The sequence below is a fragment of the Cydia strobilella genome, chromosome 10 (assembly GCF_947568885.1).
Source record: "Cydia strobilella chromosome 10, ilCydStro3.1, whole genome shotgun sequence".
Lineage (NCBI taxonomy): Eukaryota > Metazoa > Arthropoda > Insecta > Lepidoptera > Tortricidae > Cydia > Cydia strobilella.
In genome coordinates this window covers 11,867,980-11,882,646 of record NC_086050.1, presented here as the reverse complement: position 1 = coordinate 11,882,646, position 14,667 = coordinate 11,867,980, and the positions used below count along the sequence as shown (strand labels likewise).

General features: G+C 38.1%; 1 protein-coding gene across 3 annotated transcripts in view; it reads right to left on the bottom strand.

The window, feature by feature from the left end:
• Window positions 1-14,667, bottom strand: part of LOC134744542 (glutamate receptor ionotropic, kainate 2) — a 29,997-nt gene that overhangs the window by 1,664 nt on the left and 13,666 nt on the right. The window contains exons 7-18 of one of the 3 annotated variants that reach the window (XM_063678361.1): window positions 13,919-14,086; window positions 13,449-13,469; window positions 12,076-12,228; window positions 10,550-10,768; window positions 9,642-9,892; window positions 9,370-9,549; window positions 9,130-9,261; window positions 8,413-8,550; window positions 7,391-7,589; window positions 5,777-6,008; window positions 4,828-4,943; window positions 1,099-1,254 (exon numbers count right to left, since the gene is read on the bottom strand). In XM_063678361.1, the coding sequence (XP_063534431.1) occupies window positions 1,099-1,254; window positions 4,828-4,943; window positions 5,777-6,008; window positions 7,391-7,589; window positions 8,413-8,550; window positions 9,130-9,261; window positions 9,370-9,549; window positions 9,642-9,892; window positions 10,550-10,768; window positions 12,076-12,228; window positions 13,449-13,469; window positions 13,919-14,086 (1,965 nt within the window). The remainder of the gene's footprint in view (window positions 1-1,098; window positions 1,255-4,827; window positions 4,944-5,776; window positions 6,009-7,390; window positions 7,590-8,412; window positions 8,551-9,129; window positions 9,262-9,369; window positions 9,550-9,641; window positions 9,893-10,549; window positions 10,769-12,075; window positions 12,229-13,448; window positions 13,470-13,918; window positions 14,087-14,667) is intronic. The other 2 variants (XM_063678363.1, XM_063678362.1) reach the window with 2 other exon arrangements.

Here is a 14,667-nt window from a genome sequence, read left to right as displayed (position 1 = left end):
CCATTAATTTTTTCCACCCTGTATTATCAGATATTACTAAGTACTACATCTTAAATAGCATTAACCACGACTGCATACCTAGCTAATACTGCTTTAGTGCGTACTATCCAAAAAGTACCTGTCGAAAGTGCTACCCATCTCTGGGTGTCAAGTTTCACAGTATACTGATAAAAAAAGTTCGAGCGCAACTTGACTTGCTCATACGTGTATATTACTAAAAGATATTTACAAAAATACCTACTTAATCTACTCTACTGGTGTCACAACCACAGATGCTAGCCAAAGACCATTATCAAATCATAAAGATATACCCATGTGCTGACTAAAAGTAAACCTAAAACAAAATAAAGTTAACGATGAAAAATAATTTAAAAAGTAAAACTAAAATAAACAAACAAACATGTTGGTAAATATTATTATGACATTGACAGTTGATTATCATTATCAGTATAATACAAAGATAGGCTTGGCATGATTTAGACGCATCAACATCTTCTCTTCATCTTGATATTTTTACGACGAGTCATACTAGTTTCCTGAAAATACTTCTACAGAAACAATACCTACCCACCTATGTACCTACCTAAAATTTGCCTATCAGTTAATCAAACGTAACATCGCAGTTCCTATTATTAACCTAATTCCATAAAAGTCGTTAATGTTAGTTCTAACATCAATAACGTAAAACTATATTAGAACACACCTATTTGTAACGTGCTTGTTAAAAATAACTTGTTTGTAACGTGTGTGTCAATGCGAAATTTAACTTAATTGTGCTTTTGTTTATTATTTCCACAGTTCGGAATGCTCTGTGCATTGTTCTGAGCACCGTAAACTTTGGGTGCTTGTAACTTTTGCAGTGTCACTTGTGCGATGCTGACATTTAACAGGTACCATGCACTCATTTACTATGCCGAAGACAAGTTTCAATCTCTGGATTCTCGGCCATTTACGTCACTTCTAAAAATACCTATAGTGTCAATTTACTATGGCTGTAGTATATGGGGGCTATTATGGGGGTACTTACTTCCCCAGTTCCACCATGCCTTGATGTGATCATTACCATACCATAAAGTGATCATTACGGCGTAAACTCACCCGTTCATCCACAGCAACTTTGCGACTCTTCCACACGAATTCACAGACGGCGATGACACACGCCACTCCCATGCCGCCCATCAGCACCACGAACACGCCGCCGACGTTAGCGAGACCCAGCTCGTTTGCTGTCGACGACGACTTTGATGTCTCGTCCTAGGAAATGAAAGAGATTTGTTAGCTAGCTAGTTAAGCTTCCTAGCTCTTATGCTCTGTTTCATATTTTTGTTGTAGTCGCTTTATCTAGTATATTTAAGAAATATTTATACATTTTTTTAATTTCTTTAAAACAAATCAGTAGTACCAGGTGAGTGCATGGACACATTTTTTTTACTTTTATTAAGCAAAAACAAGATATTTTGCGGTAATAAGCGCTTCGTCGCTGCGCGTACAAAAGTCGCTATGTGATTTTTAACGATTTTTCGGTTTTAATGCCATTTTGAACCTTATTTCTATACGCATATGCTCCAAAAACAACGTGGCGCTTATTTCAATATTTAAGGATTTATCAAATGTAGGTATGTGACGCCCATACAATGAATGCTCTTCCTATAATCGCTAACTGGAATAAATCACATAACTACATTAGCTTATTTGAACAGCAATTACAGACGTGTGCTCGCTATGTGATGCTTGACACATAGCGATATTTTCTACAAGTTTATTTAAAAATGATTAGATGCGCTTGCTCCCGATATGTAGTTTCTCGCACATAGCGATATATTTATACTAGTTGCAGTCGATGTTATGTTTCTAGACTGTGCGTTTTACTATACATAGCGGGATTTTCTTATAACAATCGAGTCTACCATATATTAAACTATTATCTACCCTCAAGTTGTATACAGGTCCCTACTAAACATGATTATTTCATGTGAAGCGCTAGTGGCCTAGCTGTAAGAGCGTGCGACTTTCAATCCGGAGGTCGCAGGTTCAAACCCACGCTCGTACCAATGAGTTTTTCGGAACTTATGTACGAAGTATCATTTGATATTTACCAGTCGCTTTTCGGTGAAGGAAAACATAGTGAGGAAACCGGACTAATCCCAAATAAGGCCTAGTTTCCCATCTGGGTTGGAAGGTCAGATGGCAGTCGCTTTCGTAAAAACTAGGGATTAGTTTTGTTGTCAAGCAGACCCCAGGGTCCCATGAACCGTGGCAAAATGCCTGGATAATGCGAGGAAGAAGAGTACGCGCTAATTATTTTTGCCTATATTTTCAAAAGCCCGACTTTTAATTGATTGCAGGTTTATTTCGGAAATTATTTAAAACTCAACTTTTTGAAATTCCTTAATAATCTTTTTTTTTGTTGACAAAGGCCCTCCGGCTTGGGGAGGCATTTGGATATGTGGGACTCCCTCCTGCAACCATCTTCTCCTAGTAAGAGGAGAAAAGGAGATATACTCACTAAAAGCCACTCCGGCGCTCACCCTTCTGGCCGTTTTCAAGGAGGTGCGGGATGCCTGAGATTCTACTCCTTCCAGCGGCCCTGGCTTATCTTACTCCGGAGTACCCACACCGCTGGAAAGGAGAGTCATTGACGCTTGACCCACTGCCAATCGTGTAGCGCCGTGTAGTGCGGACCCCTACAGCCCGCTGGCCCTACTAGGGGTTTAGGCGGACAGCAAATTGTGCCCATCTTCTTCACCGCCGTCTGCGCCGTTTCGGGTGCGCGTCTTCAGCTCCTACGCTCTGTTTCCGCGGCCTCCTTCCTTGAAATGACGGTGTAGCAGAACAAGGCAACTGCGTTCCATTTCCTTTCGCTGCCCAACATAGTCATTAATACGTTGCGCAGCGAAACGTTCCCTAATCCAAGAGCCGCCGTCATGGTGCGACACTCTACGGCCCAACGATTGCATTCTTGACTGCAGTGTGCCTCTATGGTATGAGATACATAGCGAAAGTCCTCCAGGTCGTCCTTCTAGCTTTGCTGCATCCGTTCGTGCCCTTGTTTACGCGTCCTCGGCAGTTCTTCGGGTGCAGGGAATTCATTTAGGGCCCTGCACCTGATCCTCTCCCTGTGCGCATCTTCGAGTACCAGAGCCTCTAATTATCACCCATTTTCGACAACTTGAATCTTGAAAACAACCTAACTTCACTGTGATTACTTACTTAATATAGCAATGCGGGAGAAAACCAATGACAGTCCATTATAAGACTGTCATCTGATATTTGACTGTTGAATAAGTATATAAGGGGAAGTTTGAAAGTAGCACCGGTAACGGAGAAGATGAGGAGTAGTATATAGGTTCGCGCCGTGGTATGGGCATGTAATGAGGAAAGATGAATGTCACATAGGCAAAACAATGTTAGGGATGAATGCTGATGGACGGAGAGCGGATGGTAGACCCAAAAAACGATGGATGGATTGTGTGAAAGAGGATATGAGAAAGAAAGGAGTGAGTGCTGAGGTGACCAGATAGATAGAATGGAAGAGAAAAACTTGTTGTGCCGACACAGGTAGAGGAGAATGGAAGAGAAAAACTTGTTGTGCCAACCCCACATAACGTGGGATAAGGGCAGGAAGAAGAGAGTCCTTAAAGAGATAAGACTTTTTACATTTCAAGATTTTAAAGGCAACATTTTGATTACAAAACTAGAAAAAATAGTTTTTTATCGTTTTTCTCCTTGCTTCGTATATATGTATATTATTTCATTAGTTATTGGGCTGGCAAATAATTATCAAACCAATTTAAATGAGTTACCTAGGTAAACATATTTAGTTAAAAAATATTGACTGAAACAAATTGATCATAAAGTAATAGTTATAATAAAAAAGTACGTAGATTATTGATTAACGATTAAAATTCAATTATATTGACTTACATAGCATTTATTTCTGTTTTATTGAACGCTCACATCATATTATTAAATAGCCATGTGACGATAAAGAACAAAAAATGTATAGGGTCCTTAACAATTAAACCTAACCATGTAATGGTAAGACACTTAGAGGTTATTTATGACGCAAACAAAACCCGCTATGTGACATATTTATGAAAAAGTTTTTTTTTTCATATTATTAAAACTGAAATATTTTTTCATGTAATTCCTTAATGTATGTTAAAGTACAAATACTTTTGTCACAAAAATATTGATTCATGTATGTCCAATAATTATCGAAATAAACAGTTTTTTGTGTCTCCTGTAAAGTAGGTTAAAAACACATGGCGACTTTTGTACGCGCAGCGACGGCTTCTTTGTGCAGCGCTATAGCATGATTGCTCTGCACATCACCTTAAAACACGGAAAATATAATATAACACAGTAGTTTTTTGTTTCCTATACTTTAAAATCACCATATGTGATTCATATATATTCATTCATCAAAATGCACAAAAAGCTTACAAAAGTCTGAACATGGAGATATTTTACCAGGCTGGTTGCCAGGGTTTGTGACTTGGATACAAAGTTTCAAATTGCAAGAGCACTCTCCGCCGACGGCGACGCAGTGTAAACTGGATCTACTCAATTCTAACTACAAACTCAATTAAACCAATGACAGTTGCAGTATAAACACACTTCGATTTGATATTAGAATTCCAATAATTTACCCAATTTATAGTTTGAATCCGCGTCATGCGCTGAGACACAATGGCCACGCGCTCAAATACAATGGCCACGCGCTCATACAAAAGAAACTATGGCTTTAGTTTAACAGATTAGGGTCTTTGGCGTAAAAATCATTTAAGAAGATTCAAGCTATACCTAGTTACCGTTTCGACTTACCCTACAAGATCCCCCGCCTCGTTTTTCTTTCCACCATTTCGTTTTCAGAATATGCAATTTGCCTTCCTCTTGCAGTTTTAAAACAGCACCACTGATAGCAGTGCGGTATGGGGAATCTAGACAATAACACAAAGATAAATTATTTTGAATTTTAAACATGGAATTTAATGATAGCCCCTTTGTGAAAATATGAAATATAACAAATCAATTCCATTAATTTCATGAAATAAAACTATCCATTAATTTCATTTAAATATAGTAGGTAAGTACTAGAATTTTTGATAGCTAGATAATTTAATACCAATGTAAGTGATGAAGTGCGAATTTTTGCCAAAACTTTGGAATATCATGAACGCATCAGAAAGCTGAAATGACAAGATTTTCATTCATGATATCATGAGATAAGAAACAATTTTATCCTTGTACTTTATAAATTACATTTAGGCTTTAATATCGAAAAATATAATTAGCCTCATGCATGAAGTTTATATTTGAAAGAAATATGTTTTATTCGGATGTTTGTTACCGTTATATCATGTTACAAATGCATTTCCGTTTTTAAATTACCATTTAATTGCTTAAAATTATAAATAAAAAGTACAAAAATTTGCCCGCGAAAAGCTAGTGAGCGAAACGCTCGAAACGCCACGTGACGTCACGCGTTCGACAGATTAGTGTCATTAGTAGCAAACGTCAGTTGGGCCGCCCAACGTGTGACGTCATCACGCTCTGTCGAATTCGCGCCAAAAATTATAAGCGTTTCAACCGCTCAAAAATTTTCAACATTTTAAATATTTTTTAATAAAATAATGTTAAGGTTTACAAAAGTATTTTTATCATTTCCGGTGTTCCAACGATATAAATTATGAATCCAAAAATAAAAATAAATTCATGCATGGAGCTAATTAAGCACGGAATAAGATAAGTGCCATTTAGAACACAAACTTACTAGGTGGCATCGCTATCCCGTAGCCTTTGGAGTCGAGCATGCCGCCGACCTGCGTAAGGTCGCAGTTGCGCTCGACCACGTACTCGATGGTCGTGGATTCCATCAGATACGCGTACGCGCCCTTGCCACGCATCACACGCTCCTCACCCTCCTTGTTGGTGATCGCGAACACTGACGGCCTCGCAGACTCCATAAACGACCACATGCGCTGGTAAGTCGAGAAGTTTGAATCCTGTTGAAGTTAAATTAAATTATGGGATTTATCAGCAACTGAACTTTGTTTTTAAAGTACCTAATAGATATTATTTAAACTGTATATTCGTACGCTGTAGCCTTATTGCTAAGCCGTAGACCGTAGCGCGGCAAATTTTATTGATGCCAAAAAATGCTCCCTAGGAAAAAAGTTTTTTTATTTCTGCTATACACCTTATTAGTTTTTTTATTATTATTATTTGTTTACTTTCTCTATTTTACACAAATTTTTGTTAACGTATTTATTGAATCTCTACGGGATAAAAATTGTCTACCATGTGATCAGGTATTCGTAGATATAATTTATTTTTACAGGTATATATTTTATTTATTTATTAAGTAATAGGAAGCAAACGAGCAGACGAGCCGCTTGATGGGAAGCAGTCATCGCCGCCCATGGACATAAGCAACATCAGAGGAGCCACTTATGCGTTGCCCACCTTTGAGAACCCTAAATACCTGCTTCTTGAAGAACCCATAGCGCAGAAGTCATAGTGCAAGGCACACACCTCAGAAGGTAGCGCATTCCACAACTTGCACGTTCTGGGCAAAAACGAGCGAGATGCCCGCTTGTTTTTGGTTTGCCATGTGGCAAGAAAGTGAGGCTGAGCTTTGTTTCTTTGACGGGAGGTGCGGTGGCAAAAACGTGACGTTGGCGCCAAATCAAAAAGTTCTTTAGAACATTCCTCATTGTACAGACGGTAGAACAAGCACGAGAACCAACGTCCCTCCGAAGGCTAAGAGGTTCCAAACCGACTGTGAGATCGGTATATAGTCATTTTATGATTTACATTGCGGTTTAATAACATTAAATGACGATGCATAACATGTTATATTTTTATTAAAATCCACATTTTTCTTCCAAAAAGTAAACTAGTTTGTCGAGGGATTGGCATTGTATTAAATATGATACATATGATTTTCCGAAGCTAGAAAACCCTGGATGTTTTTTTTTATAGTCTAGAATGGTACTAAACAGACTTGTAACGATTGTTATTACATAATAAAATTTCATTTTTTAATTTTTCATTTATGGTCAGTAGGTGACAAAAACTAAAAAAATATTAACATTTAAAATATTTTGAGCCTTGCCAAGAAAAGGGTTAAAAGAGTAGTAACTTGATTTATCTAAAGAATCCATCATCTAGTCACTCCAGGAACAAAGACGCGTAAATTTGAATAAGAGTCGCCAAAAACAAATTTCGCAAATTCTAGTTTACATTTCATTAACGCTCGCTTCTACGAGTACTCATTCTTCACTCGGGTTGAATAGGTGCGTAACTAAGAAAAGTTATTATGCAAAATACTTAATTTTGCCGTACAGCTTTATTTTTTTCACTAGTAGGCTAAAAATAATCTTACCCTGAAGAAAGCAGCGGTGGAGCCTCCTTTCAAAGCGCCATACTTGATTTTTGTCTGTTTTGCGAGATCCTCCGCGCTCTCAATAGGCGAGTCCATTCGCTCGACGGTAAGAAAAGCGGCCAAGTTCGCGGTATACGATGATATCATGATCAAAGTGAAGAACCACCACATTCCAGCGACCATTCTTGTTGAAACCGCTCTGGCAATACATTCACATAACACAAGTTAGTCTTTGATTTATCAAGTTTCTAAGTGCCGCTACATCAAATCAAGTGTTCATAGCAGCTGAAATCACTAAACTAACGTCTGAACATGTTGGGCATCTACTTGAATTGAAAGTGTAGTGAAGTGTACTTTCAAATGAAAATCTTTGTAGCTTATCTACTAATTACTTAAGTGTGTTTTCAATCAGTTTCAAAACTCAATCAATATCAGTAGCTTCTGAGATCGATGTTACATATTTCATAAGGCAATGGGTTGTAGGTATGTAGGTAGGTACATTAATTTAAAACAAATAATTTGAAGACTTGTAACATCGTTCCTTCGAACTTATCTATGACTTAACTTTAAATTTTGATGCAGCAAGCTATGGATACTACACAAGCACAGAGAAATCTTGTCTGGTGCACTGTTATCGGAGAGCCATATCCAAAAACTGAATTCTCAAAACCATAGCTAACTATTGTGAATCCAAAGCTCATCGAAAGTACCGAAACATCTCTATTTAAATCGGACGGTGTAGGTTTACTTACTCAGTGACTACCGATGCTTGAAATTCACAAAGGGTTTGTGGTCGGTTTGAAACTAATTAGTGAAAAGGAGTTCTTCATCCAAGCTTTGAAGAAACCGAAGGCTACATTTCCGTATTTACAAAGACGAAAGAAGATTTGCGTTATCGTCTAGATCATTTTCAAGAATAAGACCGAATGAAATGCCTTTAGAAACCTTTGGTGCCAGTATGCGAAACTTGAAAATTGTGGGTGCAGAATTGTAGCCAACCGTTAGTAGTAGATGGGACTTACTTCGGTGCGATATCCGAACCTTGCTGCATCAAGGAGCCGATAGTGAACCACAGCGAGTTCAACAGAGTGAATTGATTCTCCAGCACCTGCGGCTCGTCAAGACAGTTCCTCGGGCTGTCCCACTCGTACGGGCTGAACCTGCGCCCAAATACCGCCCATTTAATGACTATCCACTACTCACGCTCACCATCAATTGCTCTTCATCCTCTTCGTCATTTATTTGAAAAAGGCGTAAAATTGCTAAGTGTTCAAAATTATGTCCAAATCGTAAAATAGCCAATAATTAAATAATTACGTAAGTTGTATCTTGAAGCATCATTCTTTTACTATTACGAATTTTTTTTACGAATCAATTGGTTCAAGACATAATTCCAAGTTATGTACAGTTTACGATTTAGAGAAAATTGGCATGTTAACATTTTACAACTTTGACAAATGACAAAGCTTTCTTTCGCTTATCTTGTTGATGGTTTGAGCGTATTTTATAGCAAAATAGGGCTCTGAAAAAGTACCCAAATGTTACCGATGTTCCTAACAGTCCTCGGAAAAGGACGAGTCATTCTCGACCGTCCTAGCTTATCGTAATTCAGACTGTATTGATTTCGCTGAGGTCACTATTCTCCAGCGACACTAAAACCACATTTGAAACATTTTAGTGCCAAATGTGTTTTCAAAATCGCCTTTGCGCAATTCTTCTATTAGTTATTTTTATCTTACTTGGGTAAAAAGTCACAACTCTGCTGCATTAGAGATCCAATGGCAAACCACAGACAGTTAGCGAGTGAAAATATATTTTCCATTTTCTCTCCGTCCGGCGACCGCGTTTGATGCCATTCGTACGGAGTAAACCTATTGGATTAGCGCATTTAGCACACGAATAAAAAAGGGTTACTTTACACGAGAGGGGTTTTCCACAATACATTCAATGACTGCATTAGCATGAACGAAAGAACGTACCTTGCCAAAATAAACAGTAACACTGAAACACCCAAGTATGCGGTGGCCATATAAATCCAGACGTCTAGAGACAATGGCGAGAGAAACGAAAACAGGTTCGGTGGTTGTTTTATAGGTTTGCGGTAGAGAACCGAAATTCCGAGGTTCATGAAAGGCATTGTGAAGTCGACCACTTGCTCCCTGTTCAAAAAAAAAAGGTTGTAAAACGTAGAATGTATATTTTCTTTGTGAGAATAAAGTACCAAACATTTTGTAAATGTTCGTGTACGTACCTGTCGTATGTAATGGTTAGATCCGCAATGGCTACGTCAGCACGTTGTTCTAACAATTCTCTTATCATTCCATCCCATTCTTTAGTCTCCCGGTTGAAGGACCCGTATCTGCCATCAGGGGCGAGCTTGAATGTGTAATTGAAGCCCAGAATTTTAGATATCTCATGAATGAGATCGATTGCATACCCTTCGAATTGCGCATTGCCTGTCAACTTCTCGCTTGCTTCCTTCCGCATACAATATGGAGAACTCTATGGAAATATTGAATAAGTATATGTAAATGTGAAACCAAATAATGTAAGTAATATTTTGTTGTCAAAGTAAATATGTCGACTTTAAAAGTAGCTTTACACCATAAATATTGAATAGGTATGTAAATGTGAAACCAAATAATGTAAGTAATATTTTGTTATCAATGTAAATATGTCGACCTTAAAAGTAGCTTTATTCTTGTGTGTAGCAAATATGTACATATTTTCTGAGTATTTAAACGAGAAAATATCAGTAAGCACGAGAAAATAATCCTACTGCGACAAATACATACGTACAGATGTAGTGCATAATTATTTTCCATCGTATTTTCTCGGAAACGTTCGTATTTGTCATGCTACTTCAGTCAACCTCAGTACTTTTTGTACCGAGACTGACTGAAATAGCAAGACACGTTCGTACGTTTCCGAGAAAATACGATGGAAAATAATTATGCACTACATTTGTACCTAAGAGAGGGGCGTAAAGCTAGGAAATTAGAAGAGAATGAAAGATATGGCGCGCCGCGCAAAACTTGGAGCCCGATTAAGATTTAACAACTATGTGTGCACAAATGTTGTGTGCGCTAATTTAGGTTTTGTGGGACTCAGGAGAGTAGTTAAAATGTTACCAAAAGATAGATGTCGGTGCGTGCTTACCAAAATCGTCGTCACTATTAGAGTTTTGTTTTGCAGGATCTCGACAATCTGCTTCTGATTTTCGCCGTAAGATCGTGTATAGTTTACGCCTTCTGAGGAGTTCCAAATACCGGCTTTCTGGAGGCCGTCCCTTGTGAGTTCTATTATGTCGAGAGTGAAGTCGCTCCTGAATCCTTGATGGTCAAACTTTATAACTCCGGTTAAGCCCTTCATCTCTACCTGTGTATTGAAACAAACGAGCGTTGTGAAACTTGCCTAAGCAGCCTGTTCAACTATTTAGTTGCGGACTTGGTTGAACTAACTTTGGATTGTGTTCGCGCTGCACGTTTATGTGAATACCGTTCTAGCGAATAGGTTGTAGACTGCTGTTACGAGCAGTGGCAGCATGCCTGTCACTCTCGCACTTACATACCTGCTTGTTAGAACGTGACAGCTGACAGGTGATAAAAATGCGACCGTGCTACGGCCGCAGGTTGGTTTAAACAAAGCCGAAGACAAATTTAGGTAGGTTTTTGTGCGTGTGTTGTCCGCCGGTTGTCTTAAAACCTACTTGGTTCACTAAATCTCAGTGCATATACTTTGTTAATATTTATTCATTGCTATTCTTTTTTGTTTAACTTTGATGGCACAATAAAACTGGTGTTTCTATATTAAACATGTGAAGTATCGAGTTTCATGGTAATAAATATGAATATTATGATAATGTGTGGGCTCAGTGTATGTTATTATCTTCTAGCTTTAACGTATAGATACTCATTTATGAATGACCAGTAGCCCCGTTAGAACACAGACAGTCGCTAAGCTCGCTAACAATGCGGACAACTAATCCTAGTACCCACTATTTAATCCGCCCTACATTCTCAACTCGAAACGAGAATTATATATCCTGTCTCCTTTATACTGCCCATGAGTGAGGTAGCTTATGTTGAATTAATTTCTACTCTAAGTAATGCTTAATCTCACTGTTTAGCCGGCTTTTATTCGGTATTTAGGAGCCTAATATTCAGACGAAAGCGAGTACAAATGTAGGTGGAAAACTTTAATTGCTGGTGCTAATTATACTTTTCTGCCGGTGCGGTTTGTTTTAGTAGTTACTATTTAACAAGCACACTGTACCATTTTTCTATACCAGACTGTCCATTTGGTTACATTTACATAGCGAGGATGAATATTTATTTTGCTGAACGATGAAAAGAAACGAGATTGAGTACAATTGCACGTTTTATCGGTTAAATGCTTAATTTGAAAGCTAGGAGAACCAACTAGGTATTGATTTCCGAGAAGAAATGTTCGAGTTAGAAATAAAATTGTTCTGAAAGTTTTAAGTCGGTCATAAATACTAACAGACCCATGTAAATTTATTCTTAGTTTCTTGTTTGAGGAAAAAATACCTAAGTGAAAGTTAAATCAGCAAAATGATTACAAATAAACCTAATTAAAGGCAGCTCACGTTCATTGTTGTATATTTAATATAATTCATTGATACAAAAAATAATATAAATTATACAGAAAAAATAGGTACTCACGATCTTCATATAATTGATGAGACTGTAACCATGGGGCCATGTGTCTTCAGCTTCGCACGACAGAGGTCGCACGTCGATTTGCTGTGACGTATCCAAGTCGTGCAGGGCCTTCGCGAATAAATGTACGGCGTCGTACATTAATGCTGTCTCCGTCTGTGTAAAAAAAAACGTTTCGACTTAGTTAGGGTGTGTCATTTTCTAAAAAAAAAATCAAATTTCAAGTGTTAGTTGCCTAGTATAATCGTATAATTACGATCTGTACCTATTCAAAATATCTACTTCAGATGTCACTTTCAGCTCGCTCAATGGCCTTGAAGTTTTGAAAACTCCATACAAACCTAAATTTCAAATGTGTGGTTTGCTTATTCTGATATTTTTATATGATCAAAATATGCATTGAATAAAATAACATTGCAAAATAAACCCAATATTACAATATTTTAATATAGTATTTAATTTTATACCAACTAAACGGCGCGCCGTAGGCAAAAATAATGAAAAAAAGTATGTTTTTGTACTTCTTTATATTAAATTTGAATTTTTTGTATTTGTATTTGAGTTTTTTGTATTTAACAGTATAATCGAACGTGCGAGCGAGCGAGTGGAAGTAGGGCATAGTTGAATTATAATTTTACATTACTTCAAAGAGTTGAGGTTGGCAATAGTACATTGTGCAAGAAGGGGGGAAGTAAGTGAAATATTGGAAACGAGAGTATTCATTCACGACAGCCCCTGCATGAAGTAAGATCTTTTTCGAGCAACCGTGATGACAACAAATTAACTTGTTAGCTCCACTTGCACCATCCCACTAATCCGGGGTTAACCATTTAAACCGTTAATCCAGTGTCAAATTGTACTGGTAACCATGGCAACTCCAGATTTAACCAGGCGTCGTGGAATGCTAGCGATCACATGGCGCCTCCCGTCAACGGCAGGTGACGGAAACTCCGCAGGGTATGATAGTGGGTATTCTCCTCCTCTCCCTCTGACTAGCAGAGGGAGCCTTGGGAGGAGCGAGTCCCACATACCGCCCCCCAAATGGGCTTCTCCATTTCCCGGGGGGCAAGATGCGTAAATGCATTTACCCCTGCGTCAAAAAAAAAAAGGTTTAACCGGTTGACCCCGGGTTAGTAAATGGTGCAAGTGGCCCTTAGTACATTACTATAGAGGCCGGGAAACGAAGGGTTGCAGACCAAGTAGATAAACATAGGATAGGGATACGCGGCCGACAACCCGCACGCACGGACATATCCATGAGCCTACGCTTGAGTGACAGAGGTAGGTCTCCCTTCATAGGTAGGAGGCCTTTGCCCAGCAGTGGGACACAGTGGGCTCTGAATAATAACAATAATCATGTGAACTTGTATACTCACCTTTGTAAAGGTCATGTTTTCCTGTAAACAGAACAAGTATCATTATTATTCCAAACAAGTTTAGTCTGCTTCATTTTAGGAATTGCTCATGTTTATTATTACGCCGTTAACTTTGATATTTGCGGGCCAAACACTCTCAGTAAATTTAATAAAATAAAATAAAATAAAATTGACTTGATTTAAATTGATTTGATTTAAATTGAATTGAGATTAAAATTGATTGATTGAATTGATTGGTCTCTGCCTACCCCTCCGGGAAATAGGCGTGATTATATGTATGTACCTATAAGTAAAATTGACATAATTTTTATTGATAGTGTAGTAAGTGGGACGGAAAGCTTATTCAATTGTTTATAATATTACCGCACAGCAACTTCCAAAATAAAACTAGTTTGTCAATGACCTATTGTGTGTGGTAGGGCAGTATGTATTATTTCATATGTATGCTAGTAAGCAACTTTGAAATGTACCTTAGCAGAGGTATGTCCTAGTTGCAATTTCCTTCCTTTCCTTGCCTCATCATAGACCCAGTCTCTGACTACTCTTTGCACGTCCGCCCTTTCGGGGTCTAGCAATCTCAGTGAGGTTATATTAGTTCCACCGTACTTGAATTCTTCTAAATCAACGCTATGTAAGTCCTGTTAAAATAATAAAAGGTATCAACATTTTGTAAGCTACTCTCCCATATGAGAGGATTTTTAAATTAAAAATTAAATTAAAAATAAATTAAATTAAAATTAATTAAATTCCTTCCCAAAAACTTTGCTCGTAGCGCCAATTTTTGGGAAGTGAATAGGATAACTAAAGTTTTAAGCTAAGTGTCAGCTATCCCGCCCCCAGCGTTGAGTAGCGTAAGGCGAGATTTTTCCTATAATACTTCTTGGAGGATCAGGACGTTTCCATCTGAAATTCCAACAGAAATTCTGATAGACATATTAAATCACATTTAAAATCGGGTCTATCGCGAATTTATTTTGTTACCTTTATTTACCGACGTTTCGACACAGCGGGCTCAGCACGGTCGCATTTTTATCGCCTGTCACCATGCCTGTCACGTTCTAACAAGTATGTAAGTGCGAAAGTGACAGGCATAGTGACAGGTGATAATAATGCAACCATGCTGACACCGGGTTTCACTGGTCGTGGCCGCGGATAACTGATGTCCCAGCAAAATGTCAAAACAGAGATTTGTGTGACTACCCGACGAAAAGTTTGGGGT